General features: G+C 53.5%; 9 protein-coding genes across 9 annotated transcripts; 2 read left to right on the plus strand and 7 right to left on the minus strand.

Moving 5' to 3' along the window:
- Positions 1–726: 726 nt before the first annotated feature.
- Positions 727–3051, minus strand: BDY24DRAFT_237240 (Zn(II)2Cys6 transcription factor). The gene is made up of 8 exons (XM_076636686.1): positions 2828–3051; positions 2700–2727; positions 2460–2569; positions 1935–2378; positions 1787–1845; positions 1531–1705; positions 1403–1468; positions 727–1319 (listed from the first exon to the last, which is right to left on the minus strand). The coding sequence occupies exons 1-8, from the start codon at positions 2908–2910 to the stop codon at positions 869–871; spliced, it is 1416 nt and encodes a 471-aa protein (XP_076499725.1). The 5' UTR covers positions 2911–3051; the 3' UTR covers positions 727–868.
- A 537-nt stretch (positions 3052–3588) lies between these two features.
- Positions 3589–5879, minus strand: BDY24DRAFT_406079 (GSK family serine/threonine-protein kinase; the record flags this gene model as incomplete). The annotated part of the gene is made up of 13 exons (XM_076642683.1): positions 3589–3629; positions 3716–3822; positions 3931–4151; positions 4221–4268; positions 4340–4437; positions 4506–4564; positions 4642–4762; positions 4947–5004; positions 5088–5201; positions 5287–5361; positions 5449–5498; positions 5589–5744; positions 5834–5879. The coding sequence occupies 13 exons, from the start codon at positions 5877–5879 to the stop codon at positions 3589–3591; spliced, it is 1194 nt and encodes a 397-aa protein (XP_076499726.1).
- Positions 5880–6915: 1036 nt separating this feature from the next.
- Positions 6916–8585, plus strand: BDY24DRAFT_412736 (uncharacterized protein; the record flags this gene model as incomplete). The annotated part of the gene is made up of 5 exons (XM_076643103.1): positions 6916–7084; positions 7164–7300; positions 7389–7464; positions 7534–8255; positions 8340–8585. 5 exons carry the CDS (start codon positions 6916–6918, stop codon positions 8583–8585), a joined length of 1350 nt encoding a protein of 449 aa, XP_076499727.1.
- A 1106-nt stretch (positions 8586–9691) lies between these two features.
- On the minus strand, positions 9692–10504 carry BDY24DRAFT_412738 (uncharacterized protein; the record flags this gene model as incomplete). The annotated part of the gene is made up of 1 exon (XM_076643104.1): positions 9692–10504. The coding sequence occupies one exon, from the start codon at positions 10502–10504 to the stop codon at positions 9692–9694; it is 813 nt and encodes a 270-aa protein (XP_076499728.1).
- A 507-nt stretch (positions 10505–11011) lies between these two features.
- BDY24DRAFT_433356 (uncharacterized protein) lies at positions 11012–13592 on the minus strand. The gene is made up of 3 exons (XM_076644110.1): positions 12682–13592; positions 12101–12559; positions 11012–11974 (listed from the first exon to the last, which is right to left on the minus strand). Exons 1-3 carry the CDS (start codon positions 13471–13473, stop codon positions 11258–11260), a joined length of 1968 nt encoding a protein of 655 aa, XP_076499729.1. The 5' UTR covers positions 13474–13592; the 3' UTR covers positions 11012–11257.
- Positions 13593–15840: 2248 nt separating this feature from the next.
- Positions 15841–16541, plus strand: BDY24DRAFT_380114 (uncharacterized protein). Its single transcript, XM_076639132.1, has 3 exons — positions 15841–15933; positions 16060–16305; positions 16406–16541. Exons 2-3 carry the CDS (start codon positions 16168–16170, stop codon positions 16487–16489), a joined length of 222 nt encoding a protein of 73 aa, XP_076499730.1. The 5' UTR covers positions 15841–15933; positions 16060–16167; the 3' UTR covers positions 16490–16541.
- Positions 16542–18499: 1958 nt separating this feature from the next.
- On the minus strand, positions 18500–19914 carry BDY24DRAFT_380116 (uncharacterized protein). The gene has a single exon (XM_076639133.1). The coding sequence runs from the start codon at positions 19640–19642 to the stop codon at positions 18914–18916; it is 729 nt and encodes a 242-aa protein (XP_076499731.1). The 5' UTR covers positions 19643–19914; the 3' UTR covers positions 18500–18913.
- Positions 19915–20200: 286 nt separating this feature from the next.
- On the minus strand, positions 20201–21320 carry BDY24DRAFT_237342 (uncharacterized protein). Its single transcript, XM_076636688.1, has one exon. The coding sequence runs from the start codon at positions 21122–21124 to the stop codon at positions 20372–20374; it is 753 nt and encodes a 250-aa protein (XP_076499732.1). The 5' UTR covers positions 21125–21320; the 3' UTR covers positions 20201–20371.
- On the minus strand, positions 21321–22238 carry BDY24DRAFT_237337 (uncharacterized protein). The gene has a single exon (XM_076636687.1). It carries the CDS (start codon positions 22178–22180, stop codon positions 21518–21520), a length of 663 nt encoding a protein of 220 aa, XP_076499733.1. The 5' UTR covers positions 22181–22238; the 3' UTR covers positions 21321–21517.

A 22238-nucleotide genomic window follows, 5' to 3' on the forward strand; every position in this document is an offset into this window, starting at 1 on the left:
AATCCACCCTGATCGGACCCGTCGACGCGTCCGGAGGAGGGAAGAAGACTGGGTTCGAAAGGTCGAGGTTCGTGTTCGTTCGCGGAGGAGGAGGAGCAGGAATGGATCGAATCCCTAGCCAGGGAGCTGGCGAAGGCGGAGGGAGGGACTCCTTGGGAGGGCTGAAGGCGAGGAGGGATCGGAGCAAGGTCGTATGGAGGGCGATGGTGTGGGAAGGGTGGAGGGTGGCTCGTTCGAGGGTTGCGATGGCTGAGCGGAGAATGGTGAAGATGCCGGCGATGGAGGAGAGGTCGAGGAGGTTGAGGAGTTGGGCTTTGAAGATCTGCGATGGCGAGGGAGGTCAGCGAAGGGCGGGAGGGAGGGGAGGAGGCGAGAGAACGAGAAAGACGACGCACACGTCGAAGGAAAAAGGTTGGGGAGGAGAAGAAGAGGTGGAAGGAGTCGCTGATGGATAGGAAATTAGAAGGAGACGTCAGCGTAAGATAAGAAGAGGGGAGAGATGCGATGGAAGGCAAACTCACGGAGCGAACGAAATGACCTCGTCCGGGATCGAGCTCAGTCGATCCAGTAACGACAGAGAACCTCGAAGACAGGCGCTCAGAGCTTCGGTCCTTTCCACGCTCCAGGATTCGAAAGAGGTAACGTCTGGGAGGTTCGAGTGAGGGAAGGTTTGGAAGAGCCAGTGAGTGGCAATCTGGCGAGAGAGGGAAAGAAGAAGATGACGGTCACCTCAACGACGATCTCGAGCAATGACAGTTCGACGGTACTCACCTGGAGTTTCCCGTGCTCCTCATTACTCAGAAGCTGTTCCTTGTTGTCCGCGAAGTCGTTGTCTAAGAAGGGAGGTCGAGCCGATGAGAGAGGAAGGTCAGAGGCGGGGACTTCGAGACAAAAGCGACGCGTCGAAATCAAGCTCACTCGGCGAAGCCTGAATCTCAGCCGTCCAGTAAATCCTCCACTCCGCCAATTCCCTCTCAGCATCAACGAAAGCTCCCTTCAAATCGAGCATAGGAGCCGTTTCCGTTCGGTCGGCGTTGGCCTTGAGGAGAGCGTCGTAGCGGGAAAGAAGACGTCTGAGCTGAACGAGAGCGACTAGACGAGCGTCGAAGCGAGAGGCTGCTGGATTTCGATGGAAATGAACACTCTCCTTGATCGAAGCATCGTCGTCGGCGCACATGGTAGCCTTGAGCTCTTGACCATATTTGCTGAGCCTTCGATCGACGATGAATACCACGAACCAAGTTCTAACTCGGTTCTGATTCTCTCGATCGTTGAGGTGAGGTCGGGGTCGTCCGAGGTCGAGATCCATGGCGAGACGGCTGTGAAGAGGAAGGGAAGTTGCGTTCAGTCGGATGAGAGGAGGGGAGAGGAGAGGGGGAGGTAACGGAACAAGACCGCTCACCAAGCCAATCCCAGTAAAATGTAAGACTGCTGATCGTCAGGTTCCTTGTATTCCACGAGGAGAAGTCTACGAGAGGCGAAACAATCAGCAAAAGATCTCCTGTAAAGAAGGAGAGACGCTCGACTCACAAAGACTGCACCGACTCGACTCGATGCCCTCCGTCGTCCGAAATGATCCTCAGGACCGAATCCTTGGCTAGAGCCAAGACCAACACCCTCGTGGCCACTGGCAAAAGCGGCGAAAACTTCATGGCGACGCAGAGGATGGTGCAAAAGAGCAGAAGGCTCGACCGTCGGACGAAATCTGTCGAAGAAAAGGCACAGAGAAACGATCAGCTCAAGCAGAATCAAGAGAGGAAAGTTATCGAAAGACTTGGTTACTCACCATGGGTATGAAGAAGCTCATCGAACAGCGCGACTTTGGGGTTGATCTTCTCCATGAAGCTGAAGAGGGAACAAGGAAGACGCGTCGAGTCAGAACCCTCGAGCTCGAAGCTCAACTCGTCCCTTCCTTCCTTTGAAACGGGACTCACAAAGCAAACAGAATGCGAGAATCCTCCTCCGTGAGATATCCTAGATCTATGGGATCCTGTCGATAGATCGGACGCTCTGCTCGTCTCGATTTGCGATCCTCGTCGGCGGTCTTAACGGCGAAGAGTTGAGCGAGGGAGGAGGACGATTGCGAGGAGGGACCGAAGTCGTCGAAAGATGGTCGGTGAGGAGGAGGAGGTTGGTTGTTGAACCTAGAGGAGCTCGATAAGGAGGCGATGGAGTCGTAGAAGGAGTTGGCAGGGGTGGAGGAAGACGGTCGAGGAGGCGGTTGGTTGCGACGAGAGGACGAGGAGGAGGAGGACGGAGGGAAGGGAGGGGTCGTGGGTTGGGAGGAGGAGCCTGAAGCCGAGAGGAGTTCCTTTTGTTTCATGATGGTATCGAAGGATTCCTTCATCCGAGAGAGTGCTCGAGCAGGATCCGGGAGTCTGAACGAGAAAAGAAGAAGAAGACGGAGATGAGCTCAACGCGACGAAGGGGCAAGGGGAACCAGAGGGGATCGAACGAACCTGCTTCCAGCCTTCCTCCCTCGTCGATGATCCTCACTAACGCAAGCAGCTCCAGCCTTGATACATTTCGCACAATCCTTGCTGCCAGCAGAAGGACCAGGACATCGAGCCTTGAGTAGGGAAGAAGGGAGGAAGGAAGGTCAGCTTCGGTTCGTGAGCTCACCACTGAATCTCCTTCTCTCCTTCTCTCCTGCCTCAAGGTATTCCTCCGAAGCGACAAGATGAGACGCAAAGACCCACCTTCAGAGATCGGCATCTCGAGCAGGCACTGCAGATGAAAAGGAAGAGAGAAGTCTGAGTCTCACCCAACAAAAAGGAAGGGAAGGAAGGAGGAAAGGAAGAGCTCGAAGCTCAGCTCCAACACTCACACCTTTGGTTTCGCCTTCGGAACGCTTGTCGAAGAGGACGCTATCGGAGGTGGATCCTGACCGAGAGCGAGGTGGCTGGCCATTTCTCTTAAAAGGAAGGGGAAGAGCGAAACGAAGAAGGTCGTGGTTTGAGTGGACGCTTTGAGGGGGAGGCCCAGGAGAGATAACGTGAAGTGCTGGGCAGAGAAGCAGCCGGCCGGCTTGCTTGAAAGATTTTCCTGATGGCAGTAAGGGACGAGGGAAAACTGTGGCGAAGTCTCTTTGCGCTGCACGAGAAGAAGAAGGGATTCTCACAAGAAGATCTACTCGACCAACGGCTCTCAAAAGAGGAAGGGCTTTCGCTCTCTTCGAGGATTCCTTGTCACTTTGAGCAGTGGACGGAGCATGATATACAATTCTCGTACCATCCTGTATACAAGCAGCAAGATATAGACGCGATCAGGACGGAGTGGGCTAGAAAGGGAGCGAAGATTGAGAGAGAACGAACCGTAAACAATCCTCAAGCCGACGAAGCGAGTCTCTCTCGACCCTCTTCGTCCCAATAATGCAGCTAAAGGGTATCACAAAAGCTTGACACTAATGTAAAGTAGGGAGATGCGAACGAAGGTCAGCCTCTGCTTCTCATGGCAAGAGATAAAGAGAGAAGGTGGGACGGGTCGCGTCGACGAAGAAGAACTCACCATTTATCCACGACCCTGAGTCACAATCGAGTTCCTTTCCGACGAGAAATCTAGAAGAGGTATAAATGAAGGCAGAGGCGTCTATTCGAATACGAATCGGAGATCCCGAGGCGTCATGGGGACTGTTTGGAAACGACGCGAAGAAGGAGAGTCAGACGAAGTCGGGAAGAGGTCGAGAAAGGGCAGAAGACCGAAAAGGAGGGCGCACCAAAGTTCTCTACGTCAATCCCCTTCTCCAGCAGCTCCGGTCTCGCCCACTCCGGAACGAGTCTGTTGACAAGGTCCGGACGACCAGATAGTTCTTGTTTCGTGAAGCTGTTTCGAAGACAACGACACGACGCAAGAAAGTCAGATCAACGAGCTGAAGGAGATGTGATGACATGAGCTCCGACTACATAGAAGGGAAGAAACGACTGCACTCACTTGAACAGCGGAGGCAACTCCTCCCCACTCGCCAACCGCGTCGTCTCCTGCCTCAGCTCGTCAAAGTAGGGATGAGCGAGAGCTTCGAACGCGTCCAGTCGTTCGGAGGGTGTGTAGACGAGTACTTTGGAGAGGAGATCAATGAGGAGAGGATCCGTTCGAGGTCGGAAGACGCGGTCGAGAGGTTGACGACGGACGGAGGGGAAGCGATGGTTTTCGTACTGGAAGAGAGAGGAGGAAGGTCAGGATCTCGAGACTGAGGGACAACGTTGCTGAAAGTATGGGCGTACTCTCGGGTTCAGAGCAAGAACCTCCGTTGGCGTGGGAGTTCCGAGGACCTAGAGGAGGAGAGGAGGACGAGGTCAGAAGTGGAGAGAGAACGAGAGATCGAGAGTAGCTTTTTACTGACCTTGATGACGTCCACGAGATAATCGATACTAGTAGCTCCTCGGAAGAGAGGCTGACCGTAGATGACCTCAGCGAGAACGGTAGCAGCGGACCACATATCTGTGAGAGAGAGAAGGAAAGGGTTCAACGAACGAGAACACGAGAAAGGCAGCCTGAACGAGACTGACCGATCTTTGTCGTATAGTTGGTAGCACCGAAGATCAGCTCTGGAGCTCGGTACCATCGACTGAAAGTAAACGAAAAAAGACGAGGAGGTCAGCGACGCGTCGTCGAACGAGAAGGGAGATGACTGTGGGGACTCACGAGCAGATGTAAGCTACGTTGGGCTCTCCCTCGACGAGCTGCTTCGCCGAACCGAAATCGATGATCTTGAGCACTCCGATGACGGGGTCGACGAGAAGGTTGTGAGGCTTGATGTCTCGATCTAGATAGAGGAACGAGAGAAGGAAGTGGCGAGGTGAAGGGGAGGGAGGGAGAGATGGAGAGGGAATCGATGGGAACCGAAGATAACAAGGAGTCAAATAAATGATGGGAGAGGAACGGAAAGCCAGAGTCAGTGAGAGGAAAGAGAAGACGCGTCGAAAGGGAGAAGAATGATGGGGACTCACGGCAAACGCCTCCGACGTGAAGATACCCCAGTCCCCTGAAGAGTTGGTAGGCGTAGAGCTAGGTAGAAAAGGGGTAATAGAAAAATCAGCTCACGATAAGAAGACTGCAGTAGATCTCGACGTCGAGTCGGTCCAACTCACCTTCACCTCCAACGCGGGCATTCTTTGCCTTGAATGATTGAATCGACCAAGTTGGTGGTCCAAATCGATAGGCAAGTACTCCAGTATTAGACTGAGAGTGAGTTCAGTGGCGGTCTGAGGGAAGAAAGCAAAGAAGAACGACGCGAGTCAGATCGGGACGAGGTCGAGAACAAAAGGGAAGCGAGTGTAGCTGACGGACCTGAGTGTAGAAGAACGCAATCAGGTCGAGGATGTTGGGATGAGAGGTCTTCCTCATGATGGAGAGCTCTCGACTCTGAGAGAAGCGTGAGAGAAGGACGAAGGGAGGGATCAGCGAAACTGGATGACGAGGGCTTGAATCGAGAAGAGATGGAGGATTTACTCGATAAACGGGATCCACGACCATCTTCTTGATAGCTATCCGGTCACCAACTGCATATAGGAAAGTGTAGCAGTCAGGTCGAGCGAAGGAACGGGAGGTAGAAGACCCGATGGAAGGAAGAAGGAAGAGGTCGAGCTCACCGAGCGAAGCGATCCCAGCTGTCAAGGTCGCAGACGACACGACTCCAAAGCTACCTGATCCAACGAGCTTCACATCCGAGTAGGAAATTTTGAGATCCTCTCCCGTCTTGCCATCTTTGGCCTCGACTTCGATGATGGCGGAGGGGTCAGGTGCGGCTGAAAGAAAGGGAGAGGAGAGGAGGAAGGAAGAAAGGTGAGCTTCTGTCCCCCAACCAGCGAGAGAAAGAGGAATAAAAAAAGCTTACGAGGAGGAGCTACTCCGAGAAGAGGACCATGAGCATGAGGAGCCATTGACGGGTATCGATTTGGGATCTGGGAGGATGAGGAGAGAGGGAGGGAAGAAGGAGGAGAACGAGGTGAGCTTCGGCCTCTTTGAGAAGGAGGAGGGCTGAAAGGAAGTCGCGTCGAGCTCGAGGACGGTCATCCTACTCACTGGGTTGAAAGAAGATGAGACGTCCTAGACGGGAGAGAAGAGATGGAGTCCTGAGATGAGATGCGATGAGATGGAAGTTGGGGGAGACGAAGAGGTTGGAAGTCGAACCCTCTTCTCTCCTTCCCTCCCATCCCTCACCTCCTCTCCCTTTCCGATCAACGCATCCGCCTGATCCTCCTGGGTCCTCATCTTGCTTCCCCACTCTCACAGCCTCCTTCCGACCTCTATAGCAGCCTTGGACGAGCTCGACGGTCAAGACGAGAGGAGGAGAGGTGTGGGGACCGAAGGGGCTCAACGATCCCAAGGAGGGGAGCAAGACGAGAAGGCAGTCCTCGAGAAATTCTTCAAAGATAAGCACTTTGGGTATTGGAATCAAGAGATGATGCTGGTATTAATAGCGAAGTTAAGTAGGTGTGCGAAAGAAGGAAGAAGAGCGGTCTGGAGTCAGTCGAAAAGGAGAGGAGAGAGAAGGGAGGGCGAAGGAGGAAGTCGTCGAGCTCACCGAGGTTTGAGCAGAACGAGATATGTACTCTTTAGAGCGAAGCGTTTAAGGCAGTATCACGTCGTATGGAGAGCTCCCGTGCTAGGAGAAGGGGTGAAGGAGAAAGAGCGACGAGGATGGCAGCTCTACAGATGGACTCGCTCGGGTTGAGTCGAGCTCCTCCTCTCCCTCCTCTCTCTCCTCCTTGTCCAAATTCTATATAGCATGACTTAGATCGAATGTCTCCTAGTCTTTCCTTGTGATCTCTGTCCGAGAGGTCTCCTACAGCAAAATTTCTATTCTCAGCAGAGGGCGAGATGACGATGCCGAGGTGACACACCTGTTCCTCCTCCCTCGAGTCCTGTTTAAGTCTGAAAGGAAGCCCTTTACAGTCTTCCCTCCCAACCACCAGCATGTCTCTACGACACATCTCCCTCCTCTTTGCCCTAGGCCCAACCTTCTTCCTCTCAGCTGTTGCGTCTCAGCAGAGGAAGACGGCTGCTTCGCTCGCACTCTCCCCTTCACCCCTCGAACCTTCTCTAGCGAAAGATGCTGCTGCTTTGCAGAGCGAACAGATCAAGGGTAAGTTTTCAGATCTCCGTATCTCGTCTTTTGAACTTATAGCTGCTGACTGATTGGTTGAACTTCTTGATTGTTGCAGCGAAGAAACGAGACTGGAAGTCAGCCTGCCTCTTCCTTCTCTTCCAACTCGCCGTCTTCGCCTTCTTCTTCTACGGAGCTAGGACCTTCCCAGATGCTATGAACTACTTCCAGCTTGCCCTCAATACTTGGATGGTAGTGAGTTCATCCGCTGTTTGAAGGTGGCTGTAAGAGATGGGTCGAAACGAGAGGAAGCTGATCCTTCTCCTCTCCTCCGCTCGCTCAGGCCCTCTTCTCCGAGACCTCCCTCCGAGAGCTCCTCACCGTCGCTCCTTTCACTATCGCCAGGAACTCCGATGGAAGTGGGTACTCTCTCTCTTTATTCAGTTTAAAGTCTTCCAAGCTGACTTCTTCTCTCCTCTTCCTCAAAGAAATTGTCGGCGGTTTCGCCCCAGCCCCTTCCTCGACCTACCTCCTCACCTTCCTCTCCTTCACCATCTTCCCTCTCGCCCTCCTTACCCAATCCATCCCCTCTCTCCTCTTCCCTCTCACCTGCCTTTCAACCCTCACCTTCACCTTCTTCTTCGCTCGGACCATCCCTACCTCCCCAGCCAACACCTCCTTGCGTTGGATGTTCTTCCTCTGCATCGTCGCCGAGGCCTTCGCCGTCCTCGTCGTCACGGCCATCGCCCTCCTCGTTCAATCACCACTTGGTGAGGGACTCAGGGACTGGACCACGAAGACTCAGGAGGACAAGGTCAAAGGGGATCCGTGGTTGCAAGATCTCGTCCTGAGCGGAGTTACCTCTCTCCACCCTTTGCTTTACTTTGGGTTCGTTGGGACGCTGGTCTCGGCGTTGTACAGGTTGGATGTTACTTTCAGGGAGGGTGGAAGTGGGGAAGGGGAAGGGGTTGAGGAGTTTGGGAGATTGCCGGCCATCGAGCCGACGACGGAGGAGAAGGCGGACGCGTCGGAGAAGAAGAAACCCCTCGTTCTCGCTGGCGAGAGGATCGTCCTTCCTCGACTTGCTCGATCAGTCGCTCGACACGCAACCAGCTGCCTGCGAGACGTCCCAGTCTACTTCCTCACTGGAGTCGCCGTCGTCGTCGGATTGGTCGCTCTCGTTCCAATCGTTGCGGATCCTTTCCTCGAGGTTCGTCTTCTCTCTCTCTCTGTCCTTTCTCTCCAAACACTAATGTCTCTCCCTTTTTCGCTTCTTGTTTTCCATCGATGCCAGTCCCCGGAGGAAGCCAAACTCGACTACTACGTGTCCGAAGTCCTCGCCGCTCTCCTCTCTCCTCCCGTCCTCGCCCTCGCCATCTCCCTCGTCTCGGCCGTTCGAGGAGAGGCGAGCAAGGTCTGGACCTACCGAGAGACATGGATCGAGATTAAACCTGCTCCCGAGGCTGTCTTTGAAGGGTTTAGGGACGGGGAGGAGGAGAAGATCAAGCTGGAGGAGGTCGAGGTTGATGGACGCGTTTAGATGTTTCCTTCTTCGTTTACTTACGCTACCACTTGTTAATATTTGTCGTTGTTAATTCGCGGCTATATAATCACGTTCTTTGCGCTCTTCTTTCGACGGCGAGCGACCGAGGAAAGACGTCCTGTCTGGAAGGAACGCAAGAACGCAAGAGGGGAGTCGAGCCAGCGCTTCCTCCCGTCCTGGTTCAAAAGCATCGGTCTCAAACCGGCTGATCAAAAGAATATCTGAATGCATCTCTATGCTCAAAGTGTCCTAGGGTGAGGAAATATATGCAAGTTGAAAGCAAAAGGAACGAAGGGAGAGCGAACGATGCGTCGTCCAGACAAAAGAAAAACCCAACCACCTCCTCCTTCGCCCCTCCCGCTCCTTCTAATCGTGAGAGGTCAACGTCGAATCCCCAATCTCCACGCTCGGTGGTGTATCAAAGTCACTCTCCGTCGATCCTTCCCACTGAGGGTTGAATTGAGCTCGTCGGCGCTGAAGGCCCAAAGAGCAATCAGCTTCGTCTCGATCCCTTCGAGCTCCCATCGACTTGGAAACTCCGAAACTCTCTTCTACAACTCTCTTCCCACCTCTCTACACCTCACGAGCACCAGCGTCATCGGCAAACCTTCATCTCCCTCTCCTTCGACCTTCTTCAGCCCTCGCCCTCCCTCTTCTCCCTCCTCTGCTTCCTCCTCGCCCTCAAGACTACGGCCACCAGAAGATCCGGCTCGCTCTCTCCTGTGCAGCAAGGTACTTTCTTCCTCTCGCACGAGGCTTCCTCGAGCTTGTAGACTGCTTTTCGAAGCTGTCGTAGGATCGAAGCGAGGAGGAGGGATCAAAAAGGGAGAGCTCGGTGAGCTCGACTCTTGAGCTTTCTCCTCCTGCCACAGCGTGTCGCTTTCTATAAAGGCACGAGGGATAGCTTCGGTCGTTCTTTTCCCCTTCGAGGGAAGTTTTGACGGGTAGTTCAGAGCTCTGGGAGCTGGGAGACGGCTTGAAAGAAGGAAGGACTAAACTCGTTTGTTGAGCTCGACGCACCTCTTCCCTTCGTCCATAATCAATCTCTCTCTCTCTCCCTGTCCCTATCGAATGCCCTCTTCTGTAACTCATCATTATCATTTTCACCAGCGAGCATCAATAGCTGGGTGAACGACATCCCTGCTTCCGACCTCCTCCTCCTCCTCCTGACACTTCCTCCCCTCTCTCACTTCCAACGAAGTCCCCCTCCTCGTCCCCCACTTCACACCCTCCAGCACTCCTCCCCGGTGCCCTATCTCCACCACAATCTCCCAACTCGTCCTACTGGACATGCTCCCTCGTGGAGTCGAAGGAGGAGAGGAAGAGGAAGGGGGATCGACAACTATAGTCGTCGAACTGGCGTTGATCGAGGAGGAGGAGGAGGAACCGTAGGCGTCGAAGAAGAGATTTGTTGTTGGTTCTGGGGTTGGAAGACGGTGTTGGTGGTGATGGAATCCTAGAGTAGACCGAGCTCTACGAAGGGAAGCGTCCAGCTTGGAGCTCAACACTCGAGATCGAACGAAGGAGGGAGGGACGACGACCTGAAGACTCGTCGTTGACTTCATCTTTCGCATCAACCCTCTTCGTCCACCGCTCTTCCTCAGCAACTCCTCCTCAGAATCCTCTTCGGGTTCCTCGAGAGTCCAAGGAACGGTATCGACGAGGTCCTCCTGCGGCTGAGAGGGGGACCATGGGTTTGGGGACCGAGGAATTAGAGACGACGCGACGGGAGATGTTGAAGGTGCTGCGAAAGCGGAATCGACGAGGCTGTTGTATCGGGATGTAGTTGTTGTTGCTGAGGAAGAGGGTTTGAGTGATGGTGGTTTGGGTGGAGATCGATGTCGTTTGGAGCTCGGTTGTGGGAAGGAGGAGGAGGGAGTTGAGCTCGAAGGCGCGAGGAGGAGGTCCGAGGGCATCTGGCTTCTGGAGGACGAGGAGGAGCGGTCGTTGATCTTCTGTAGAGCTGATTCGATGAGCGCTGTTCTACGTACTAATGAGAGAGTGCTGGTGGTGGTGGTAGTTTGGGGATCTGCGAGGGTTGGAGGCAGACGACGACGGAGAAAGGGAAAGGCGTCGAGCTAAGGCTGAAACGCAGGGGTCGGGTCGAGTCGTCGTCTCTGAGTACGTTGCCCCTATCGTTCGACTTTCTCGAGAATCCCTGAGACCGGGTGCCTCTATAGTATACACATATCTGAAGGAAGAGGGTCGGGGATGAGCGAGGGAAGTAGAAACGTGTTGGGGAAAGGAACGAGCCCGAAATCAAAACAAACGAGCTCGACGCTTCTGTTTCGTTCCTCTCTAGTTCACCTCGACCTTCATGATCCATATATCAGAACACCAATCCACCTGTATAAGGCTTGCTCTCAGCATCCCCATTGATGCTTAGGAAAAGCGGAAGAAGGGAGAGAGTCACGGCGAAGGATGTGTTTGTCGACGCGTCGAACCTGCTTGTTGACGTTCCTCTACGATCAGCGTTGCCCTTGAGAAGCAAGCACAAGATACTCAACCTTTTCAACAGCTTTCTGGTCATGATTGAGACGTTCTCAAGAGACAAGGCTTGTGTCGAAGCAAAGGCCAAACGAAGTCGTTTCGACGAAAACGAGGAGCCGCAATCGAGAACGATCAACGTGATGACTATCGATACTTCATCTACGAAGATCCTACTCCCCCTACTCCTCCTCCTCCTCCTCCTTCAACGCCCTCAAAAACTCCCTCGCTCCCATCCTCACTCCGATCGCGTCCCCTCTCTCCCACAAATCCACCGGCACCTCCGCCTCTCCCACATTCACCCTCACCATCTTCACCACCCCACCCTCCGTCTCCCTCACCAACCTCTCCCCCGGCCATCTCACCACCCCAGGCGTGTTGAACCCGCATCCAATCTCCAGCAGCAACACCTTCTTCCCCTCCCTCCTCGCCTTCTTCACCATCTCCTCCACCTGATCGTAGTACCGCTCCTCCTGCGCCTCCTGAGGAGTCTCGAGGAACCAGTTCCCTCCTCGAACGTTGTAGAAGACTTCCCCACCGCATTTCTGACACTTGGGGATGAGGTCGGGTCGATCGGAGGGGAGACGCATGGTTTGAGGGTCGATGAAGGGTTGGGCGCGGAGGATCCAAGGGAGGGAGGGGAAGTAGGACGTTAAGGAGCAGGGTTGGAGACATTGGAAGTTGGTGTAGGTTCCTTGAGGGGTGAGGAGGTGAGGGGAGATGGTGGAGGAGGTGGAGGAAGGGAAGGAGGTGAGGAAGAGTTGGTCGACGTTGGAGGTTTTGAGAGTGTAGCTGGATTTGGATTGAAGGAGGGAGAGGAGAGAGGTGTAGAGAGGGGTGGGACCCCAGTGGAGAACGTTGTAGCCATGGCGGAGGTGGAAAGCCCATTGGACGAGAGGCTGGGGAAGGAAGACGGAAAGGGAGACTGAGAGTGAGCGACGCGTCGAGCAGTTTGAGAACCGCAACGAAACAAAACGGGGGAGAAGGCGATGGAACTCAATCAGGATAGAAACGAGCAGACTCACGTCTTTGAAGGTGTACCCGATACTGTGATAGATCGCCGTCATGTCCGTCGATTCGAGCAGACCTGGGTACAGCGTCGCGAAGAGGTCTTCAGACGTGTAATCCAACCCAAGACCGAGTTCCTCCTTCATCGCGTCCGCCGATAGTCCAGATCCGGAGTGAAGAATGATGGAATCCGACTCTCGAACCCAGTCCTTGACGATTTGAGGTAGGAAGATCGGTTTGGAAGGGAGGGAGAGGAGAGGACTCGACGTGTTTGGGTGGAGGGAGTTGAGAGCTGCGAGGTAGTGGTTGACGTCCGAAGGTGAGAAGAGGACGAAGACGACCTCGAGGGAGGTGGTAGGATGAGCGGAGAGCCATGCTGCGACGGTTTTGAGAGCGATGACGGCGGCGAGGGAGGAGGGGAAGGCGAAGATTCCGGTGGAGATGCAAGGGAACGCGACGGTGGTGATGGTTCCGACCTGAAAGAGGAAGTTAGAGGGAGGGAGTCAGTTTTGGTAGAAGAACGAGGATGCTCGTGAGTTTCGACAAAAGCGAATATGTCGAAGATCGAAGGATGAGGAGTAAAGAGAACGAAGCTCACCTCAACCGCCAAATTCAACGACTTCTCGTAGCTCTGAGCCAGCAACCTCTGCTCCTCCTCCGTAGGCTGCGTCTCTCCTCTCTCTAGCTGAGGGCCTGCGACGTGAATCACATATCCAGCGGCCAAAGACCAGCCCTTCGTGACGATGGGTTCAGCCACACCAAGCTCGACGTCTCCTCCTTGCTTCCCTCCCTTCCAATCCTCCAGCTTCCTCAGCTTCTTCATAATCTCGAAACAATCCCTTCTCAACCTCGGACCTGCACCTGCATGTAGGACGTTATCAAGGCAGAGGTGACGCGGTTGGAAGCATCCGAGAGCTTGTCGGTTGGCCGGGTTGACGACGGCGAGAGAAGGGGAGGAAAGGCGAGTGAGATCTCCTTTGAAGATTTTGAAAGGAGGGTAGGATGACGGGAGGGAAGGTAAAGTCGAAGGATCCACGAGGGGGTCTGGGGAAGAGGAAGATTTGGCTTGAAGGAGGAGGTCGATGGCTTGGAGGATGGGAGGAGGAGGGAGAGCGAGGGATGCGTCTCGGATGGTGAGAAGTTGACGGATAAGATTCGCTTGTCGTTCAGGTTCAACGTCTTCAAAGTCTTGATGCGATCCATGGCTGTGACCTCGATGGTGAGCATGCTGCTGTTCGTATTCGGCGTAGAGATGGCGAAGGACGAGGAGTTGAGCTTCGACGAGATCTCGACCAGACGATGGGGAAGACTGGGTCGCCTCAGGGCTGTCGAGGATGGACCTGTAGGCGTTCAAGGGGATCGAGAGGGAAGAGGAAGTCGAAGGGGACATGGTGATGGTTGAGGAAAAGGAAGTCGAGTCATGGTTGAGGGGAAAGAGAGGAAAGAAAAAGGCTGGGAACGAGAGTCCCTGGACGTCGAGCGTCGAGGAGGAGAAGTGGGCTGAGAGCGTTTCGCTGACCAATTTGAGCTGCGAGGAGATTTTTTTGGTCCCTGTGAGAATCTGCCTAGGTCTTCTAGAGAAGATTTGGTAACTAGTCACTTTTCAAACTGAGAAAAATCCTACAAATGCCTTCTCAAGAGGGAAAAAAGACGAGCTCGTCGACCGGTTCACTCCTCCTTCTTCTCTCCAACTTTCACCATGACCAGTTATCCCTTTTCACCCACACCTTCTTTCTGAATGAAGGAAAAGACGCTGAGCGTTCTCTTTGTGAGTATTCGACCTCGGTCTCGGACGAAACGAAGCAGCAGGAGCGAGCGAGCTAGTCGAAACGTCGAAGCTCACCTCTTGCTCCTCCTTCCTTCCCCCTCTTCGTTGCTTGTCTTTGTCCTCGCTCAACGTGCTCGAGGTACCAGAGGTCAGCGCGGGCCATACGAGTTTCTTCTAATTGATCTCTAGACTGATTCCAGATCCTTTCTCTCTCTCTCTCTCTTTCAGCTCGGCGTTCCCTTCCACCATCGCTTCCTCGTCCTCCTCTCCGATCAGTCTCCTTCAACGATCCCAACACAACCTTCGACTCTCGCAGCTCTCTGAACAGAGCAATCTATCTGGTGCTATTGACCGCCACTTTTCATCACCTTCATCGAGAACTCTCTACCAGGTCGTCGCAGCTGAGATCTCGCAGACGCGAGCGAAGGGGAGGAAGAGAAGAATCGGTGAGCTTGACGTCCATTCCTCCTCCTCCCTCGTCCGTCTGATTTGCTTCTCGATTCGTTTGCTGACTCTGAGCTCTTCTTTCTACGTAGACGTCTTACTGTACGAAGTTTCCCATCTTCTCGACTCAACTTCTCTTCCTCTCCTCGAACTGCATCTCCTTCGCCATCCCAACCTCTTTCGACCTCTCTCTCTACTGGACCTGCCGTCTCTTCTCCACGACCTACTTGCCACACCAAGGGACCTTCTCACATTATCAACCTCCTCCTCTGGCAACGATTTTCCCTTCTCCAAACTTCCCTCGCCTTGAGTCAACGCGTCCTCCCTCGTCACCAGAAACCCTCTCTTTCACGTCGTTCTTTCGACCCGAAGGAGCTCGTTTCTACATCTCATCCACCCTTCTCCGCCTCTATTACTCAGTGCTCACCTTCCGCATACTCGTTCATCCGCCGTTGTCCTTCGCCTCTACAGCAGCCCAACTCCAACTCCGCCTCCCTCCCTCCTTTCGAACAAGAAGGGTCTCTCGAGCCGCCCTTTCGAAATTCACCGCCAAGTCCATCGAGGAAGGTCTCGCTTTTCCAAGGTTCGGTAGCTAGTCTGTCTTTCTTCTCTTCTAGGTGAGTACAGACGAGCTACTCTCTCTCCTTTTCGAGGTCGACGCGTCGAGCATCACTGACGACGGACCTCTGGCTGACTCCCTGTTCGTATTCGTTGTTGTTCGTTTCTTCATCCTTCAGTGCGAGTTCTTTCCAAGGTTTTACTGGAGAGCGATACTGGGAAAAACGGGTCGCTGCGAAAGGGAGGGGATGGACTCAGTTTGAAGGTTCGTTCGTTGGAGTCGCTCGAAATCAATTTGCGTGAGTGAGTCCTCGCTTGCCTCAGATTGCTCAAGCTTTTCGCATATCTTGATCTCGCTGGTATCCTTGTTGCTGTTTAGCGCAGCGGAGAAAAAGCCTAACTGATCTCGTTCGTTCCTACTTTTCTTCGCAGCCCGTTCCCGAGCTTGTTCTCTTCCAGAAGGGGGAGAGGATGAAACGAGGTGAGCCTCGCCCCTTCGTGCATCGTTCAGGCCTCCTATTTGAACGCTGACTCTGCTTTCGCTTCTTCATTGGCATGAAGAGCTCGTACCTAAGGAGTTGCTGCTCTTGAGGAGGAAGACGACGAGGGAGAGCGAACGAGACTGAAAGGCGAGTCCTCCTCTTTCTTTTGTTTATCGATCTTTTCTCCAGCTGACCTTCTTCTCTTCTTCTCCGTAGATTAAGAAGATGTCCCCAATCGGGCTTAGTAGATATCGGATGCGTTCGAACCTTCTGAACCTCTTCGAAGTGTGGCGGACGCGTTTGCTCCCTTCCTTATTTTCGAGACCGGGCGTCCAAACAAGGATGAAAATCGGCAAGTCGAGCATCGTTCTACGTTCTAGAAGAGTGGGAAACTTCTTACCAACCATAAAGCACTCGGAGATGAGTGAAAGAGGCTCTACTCTCCGTTTCGTTTCGACGTGTTGTTTTGATCTGACCACTCTCTCTTTCGCCTCGTTGTTGTTCTGTTGGTCGTACAGGAACCGAAGCGTGGGTGATCGTCTCTTCCCTCCCCTATCACCCGGAAGAAGAACGTTTCTGACTCGTGGAACACAAAAACGTGAGCGAAGAGCCGAGGCGAGGGTTTGCCTCGACGAGCTTCGAAACACCCGACGCTTCGACTCGAAACGCCTTCGTGACCGAGGAGAGCGAGTGTGAATTCTGACTTGTTTTCCTTTTCTTTCAGAATTTTCACTTTCCCTTTCCTACCCTCCAACCATCACCTCAAGACTTCCCCTCCCGCCAACTATCGACAACAACAACCCCTCTTCGACCAACCCGAAACCTCTCTCCGATGTTGTCTCCCTTCCTCCTCCTTTCCCTCCTCTTCGTCTTCGCTACCTCTTCCCTCGCCCAGGTGGTCACCGTCTACGAGAACTTCGTTTGCGCTGTCGGAGAGATCGCCTACCTCGACGCAGCTGGAGTGGGAGCAGTGAGTCGTTTCTTTCTCCTCCTCGACGCGTTCCCGAACTTCGAGAGAGACGAGAGAGCTGATCGTCATCTCATCTTCGATCCTTCGCCTACTCTTACAGTGTGGGATTCCTGCTACTGTCTTCCTCAACCCCACTTTCACTCGATGTCCCTCCTTCACCTACCTTACACTTGGAGCCGATTAAATCGGCGAATCGGCGCTGCCGATTATTTTGCCGATTAATCGGGCTTTAATCGGCGTTTCGACTCGGCAAAACCTGCGAAAATCGGCGAGCCGATTAGTTGCGGAGTGCCGATTGGGACGTCGCGACGCGCCGAACAATCGGCGAATCGGCGCTCCTCTCCTCTGCCATTCGAGTCATCCTCTACAACTTTTCCGGGCTGGATGTATGTAATTTACGAGCCCCTCTTCGTGCTGGAATCTCTCCTGAGAAAAGACTGAAAGAAAACTCCAAAACGTGTTCAAATCCCCGAAGAAGCACTCTTTTGAGACGCGTCGAGCCTCCTCGTTCGCCTCTGACTCTCTCAGTTTTCAGGGCTGGAAGTAGAGCCAAGGCCCCAGATTGTATGTAGCTAGGCATGAGTCATGAAATCGTGAAAGAAGAAAGGGTTAACATCTACAAATCAAATAGTAAACGAGACGCGACGACAGGGAGTCGAAGTCAATCCCATGCAAGAGCTTGAAGCTGTCACCCCCTCAAAGCGTTTACCAGAACTCGTCGCAAGCCCTGTAGACCCAGGAATCCTGCGAGAGGTGGATGAAAAGGGAAAGAGGACAAACAGAGGTCAGCTCAGGTTCTTTCTGTCGTTCGACAGGCATTCACTCAAGTAACGACTCACCCTCACGTAGGTTTGGACCTCCCAACCACACCTCTCATCTCCTCCGAACTCCCAGATCTGATGAGACAGAGTGGCAATGACCCGCTCTCGGAAGATCTTTCGATCAACATCGACGGCGAGTGCGACCTACCTCCCCGTCGAGCAGCTCGCGAGCGAGTTTGACGTCAGCCTTGTTGAACTGAGAGAAAGAGTGGAACAAGTAGGGAAGACAGTAATGTCAGGAAAGGTTTCGTGGAAGTTCAAGCTGAGGCCTGAGCGGCTGAAGAGGTAGAGCAGAGAAAAACAGAAAGAGAAGAGGGAGGGAGAGCTCGAGGGGAGGAAGCAAAGATTGGTTGAGAAATGAACTCACAGGAGCAGCGAGGCGACCGATACTATGAGCCGAGTCGATCATATCAATTTCTTCCTCTTGAGTGGTTGGGTGAGTAGCGATGAGCTGAAGAATCTCTGCCCAACCGTCGGACTTGATATCCTCGTCGTCGGATCCTTCCTTGGTTTTCAATTTCTAGTGTTTTGCTCGACCCGTCGGAGCTATTCACTCTTCTTTCCTTCTCTCTTCAAGCTATACTTCCTTCTCTTTCTATTGGCATGCATTCTTGTTCCGCCCTTCTTTGTTCGCAGAGCTTGAAAAGCGTCGCGTCTTACCGTCTCAGCGCGTCGTCGTCGCCGACTTTCGCCCACTAGTCGGCAGAATCGCCGATTAATCCGCAAATCGGCACTATTCGGGAGCCGATTAATCAGCAGATTGCCGATTCTACCTCAGACTGCTGGTAATCGGCTCGCCGATTTAAAAAGGCTCGCCGATTTAATCGGCTCCAAGTGTAACCTACCTCCAGACGACGATTTCCGTGACCACCTTGCCTGATCCCATCGCGGTGGTTACCGAATCCTACGAGTGCTCGACCTTCGCTGCTCTCTGCCCTCAAGGATTTACTTACGCCGTTGCAGACGCCACTGGTCTCATCAACGTGGATGTGCCCCTACTTTGCGTCCAAGACCCAGACGTTTCTGTTGCCGTAGCGCAGACGAGCTGTGAGAGAGTGGGAGGCGCCTATCTTCTCATCGGAGGGATCTGCCTGGCTCCAAACTGCCCAGCGACGGTGAGTTTTTGAGCTTCGACCTTTATCTCCCTCCTTTGTCATTCTTCTCGAGGAAGACTGACTCGTCGTCCACTTTCCTTCTTTTCTTCACTGCTCTTTTCCCCTTCTTCCAGGGATGCGCTGCGAGCGACAACAACTGTAGACTGGTCGATACTCTCAACGGTAAGTCACGTACCTCTCGTTCTCCCTAGAAGTAGAAAGTGTCATGGCTGATCACTTTCTCGCCCACCTCCGCCCCTTCCCGTCTCCTCTCCTCTCCTCTCCTCTCCTCTCAACTTCAGTCGGATCCGCTCCCATCACCTGCACGGCGACTGGTAGCCTCTGTTTGAACTTTAACTCTCCCAACTACCCCCTGTATGCGTGTGGAGTCTCTTGCAATGCTCTCGTGAGTCATTGGAACACGTCGACGCGACTTCGATCTGACCTTTCGCTTCCTTCCCCGTTACTCTCGATAAGGCTTGCTACGATACCACACCCAGTACGCTACTTCTTCATTCTAACCATCTCCTCTCTAGATTTCCGGCTGACCTCCATTCATCCTTCCCTTTCCTCTCCAAAAGGCGTTCAAGGTCAGTCATCACGTCGCAGTCGCTTCCTTCTTCTCCCCTCGCTTACTTCGCCTCCTTCTCCCTTTCTTCCATTCAGTTTGCGACGCTATCAACAACCAGTGTATTATCTGCGAATCCGGTGTTCGAATCGACGAGAGTGAGCGCCAGAACGTCGGTCTTTCCATTCGAGACAGCAAGAGGCCTTCTGACTCCTTCTTTTTTGTTCTTCTCCCTCGTAGCCACTTGCTCTGGAGCGATTCTCGGATCTCAAGCTCCCCAACGTCGACGAGAGAGGCTCATCAGGGAACGAAAGGCCAAGAACGCTCGACAGTTTGCTCTCTGTCCTGCTGGTTTGACGGCTTGCTCGGTCGGATTGGGTCGAGAGGGTGGATACGAGTGTTTGGATACTGAGATGGAGCTTGAATCTTGTGGAGGATGCCGATCGACGTGAGTATCTAGTCTTGCCTCTTTCTTTTCCCTCGTTCTTCGAGCAACGCGGTTCTGATCGTCTCCTCCTCTCCTCTCTCTTTTTTCCTCCAGTGGCTTGGGAACCGACTGCTCTGCTTTGACCGGCGTCAAGCTGGGAGCTGTTACGTGCGATCAAGGCAGATGCATCGTCAGTGCTTGCCGAGGAGGGTTCAAGCTTCGGGATGGAAGATGTCTCTAGGCGTTTCGTCGCGTCGTTCTGTAAATAGTCTTCGGTTTCTTCGATTTCACTCTTAACCTCCACTTCGATATGTTCTTTTGGGACATTCCTTTCTTTACCTGCTGTGCTGTATTTGTGTTTTATATCTCGCTTGGGCTCCGCTCTCCCTTCTCTCTCTTGGGCTATCCGTTCTTTTGGGCTTATCATGGACTTTCTTCTTTCAAATCGAGTAACATCAGTGAGAGAACTTCGAAGTCGAGCTTCCTTCGCCTCTCCTCTCTGTATGGTTTTACCTCGATGTCTGGCAAAGCCCTCGGGGATCTATTCTTTCTCGACAGCGACGCGTCTCGGCTCTCGTCTTTTCTCCCTCACTCTCGCCCACCACGCCAGACCCTTCGCAGGAGGCAGAAGTACGTAAAGATAATCATTACATCGATAAGTATACAACGGGGCAGCGAAGCCGTCGAAGGATGATAAACTACATCGAAGAAGATACGAGGAAGTCGCGTCGCGGAAAGAGAAACAGGCGAGCCTTGAGAGGATACAGATACGAGGACGTGATGTCCTTGTGATTGTTCTGAGAAGAATGAGATAAACGAAAGGGAAATCAGCCTCGAACGGCAAGGAAGGAAGAGGGAGAAGGACAAGATCAAGGACGAACGCGTTTCGTTTCGTGTTGCGTCGAGATCCGTAAGGTCCAGTGTGCTCGTAGTGATTGTTGACGGGTCAGAATAAGTAGGAAACTCGGAAGGGGTTGGATCTTCTTGAAGAGGAGCGAGGTGACGATTGGGATCGAGGTCAAGAGAGGGAAATCGATGTCGATGGATCGAGAGATTGCGAGCTAGAAGAAGGAAAGAAGGAGGTGTCAGTTCAAAGAGGGAAATGAATCGACCCTGAAAAGTGAGTGAGAAATAACTCACTCGTTCCTTCGATTGATCAAGCAGCACCACCACCGCTCTGAATCTCCACGTACTCCCTCTCCAACCTCGCCACCCAACTCAGCTCCTTCAGTTCCGCTTCCTTCTTCTGCAGCAGCGTCCTCCACTGCATCTCAGCCTCAACAGCCTTCTTATTCTGCGACACCCAGCTCCAAGGCTCATCCAGCTTCGCCTTCCACCGTTCAGACTGATCCCTCGCGACCGTCACCTCCCCTTCCAAAGCGACCACCTTCTTCTTCCCCACTTCCAACCCTGCCCACATCTCCCAAAGAAGCTGAGTCCTAAGCCTGTACACCTCTGACTGAGGAGCTACCCCGAGTCGGTAGAGTCGAATGAGGGTGCGAGCGATGAGAGCGTGGGTGGAAGGGTTGTCGACGAAGTCGAGGTGCGAAGGATATCCGATTCCCTTGACTCCTTCCCGGTAGTCGCTGAGGAGCTGCTGATGAAGATCTGAGGCGTCCTCAAAGCTGAAGAAGGTGGTCTGAGCTTCGTTCCATCTAGTGGCGAGCTCGTCGATGTAAATCCAGTAGAGGTGGTTGGGTTTGGTCGCGTCCGAGAGGGAGGAGGAGCCGAGGTAGGGCGGACGATTCATGTTGAGCTGGAAAGACGGATTCAGACGTCGAGGGGGTTCTATGGGATGGGAGTGGGCTTGGGTGAAAGTTGAGTGGTGGTGTGGTGGCGGTGAGAGGGAAGGAGGGAGGAGAAGGGTGAGGCTGAGGTCGATTTCGGGGCATTTCCTCCGAGCTTTCATACTCCGCTCAAAACTCCGACCTCCTGTCTGAAGTTAACGCGTTCCCTCCGTGTTTTGGATCTGGCTGAAGGGGGAAAGCGGTGCTCCTGCGTGAGCGGGAGGAAGTCGAGCTGCTGTAGGCGAAGTTGATGAGAGGAGAGGCAGAGTTGGAGAAGGAGGGAAACAGAGGGCGAAAGTGACGGCCTATCTGTAGATGAACGATAAGAAAGGAAAGTCAGTGATGAATTCAGGGACCACAAGAAGCATAGGAGAGAAGCTGAGGAGGATTGGGAGAGGGGCCGGGGGAGGGAATAAAGGAGGGAAGAGCCATGCGAGCGCGCTGACTTCTAGAGAGGTCAACTCCTCTAGAATATGCATGTTCCCCTTTTCACCGTTCAATCATCGAGCTAGCTTCTACATAAGCAAGAGCTCGACTGTGAGCGGACCTCGAACGCACAAGCTCACCGCCGCCTTCCTCCCCTGCCCCCCTCTTCTCTCCTCCCACGAGAGAGCGCATGCTTCCGTGCACTCCCCAAAGTCTAGAGCGGCTCTTTTCAACCCGAAGAGAAGAGAACAGCTGGCAGCGGACTCACAGAGTACACCTGGGCTCTCCTTCGTGCCCTCCCCTCCTCTCCTCAACTGATGTCCTCTCTCCTCCCTCCTACGTCGGCCTCTACTTCGAAAAGCAACGCTCCAAGCACTCCCCATAGAAGCTCTGCTGTCAAGTCGTATCAGCTGTCCAAGAGGGAATGGGAGCTGGTGGCGAGCGGGCAGATGAAGAGCGGAAGGGAAGGGGAGGAGAGCTGATGGATGAGCTCGGAGGAAGGAATCGATGGAGGTTTCGTCCAGGAACGAGTTGGCGGGTTCTAGTAAACAGGGTAAAGTTGTCCTCGGGAGCGTGAAGGAGTTAATCTCGGAGGAGGTAGACGGTAGCGAGGATCTGTAGAAGACATCTTGATACGGCGACCATCTGGGAGGCGAAGGTGAAGGAGGAAGGAAGGGAGGATGGTGAAGTCGAGAACGAAAGGGGATGAGCTCTCTCCTTTTCGTCTTCGTTGCCCTCTCAACGCCCAGCATCACCTGCTACTCCATCTTTCCACTCGGATTCCCATTCAGACTTGGCTCTGTCGAAATC

The sequence above is a fragment of the Mrakia frigida genome (genome assembly GCF_051309035.1).
Source record: "Mrakia frigida strain ATCC 22029 unplaced genomic scaffold BDY24scaffold_5, whole genome shotgun sequence".
NCBI classification, from domain to species: Eukaryota; Fungi; Basidiomycota; class Tremellomycetes; order Cystofilobasidiales; family Mrakiaceae; genus Mrakia; species Mrakia frigida.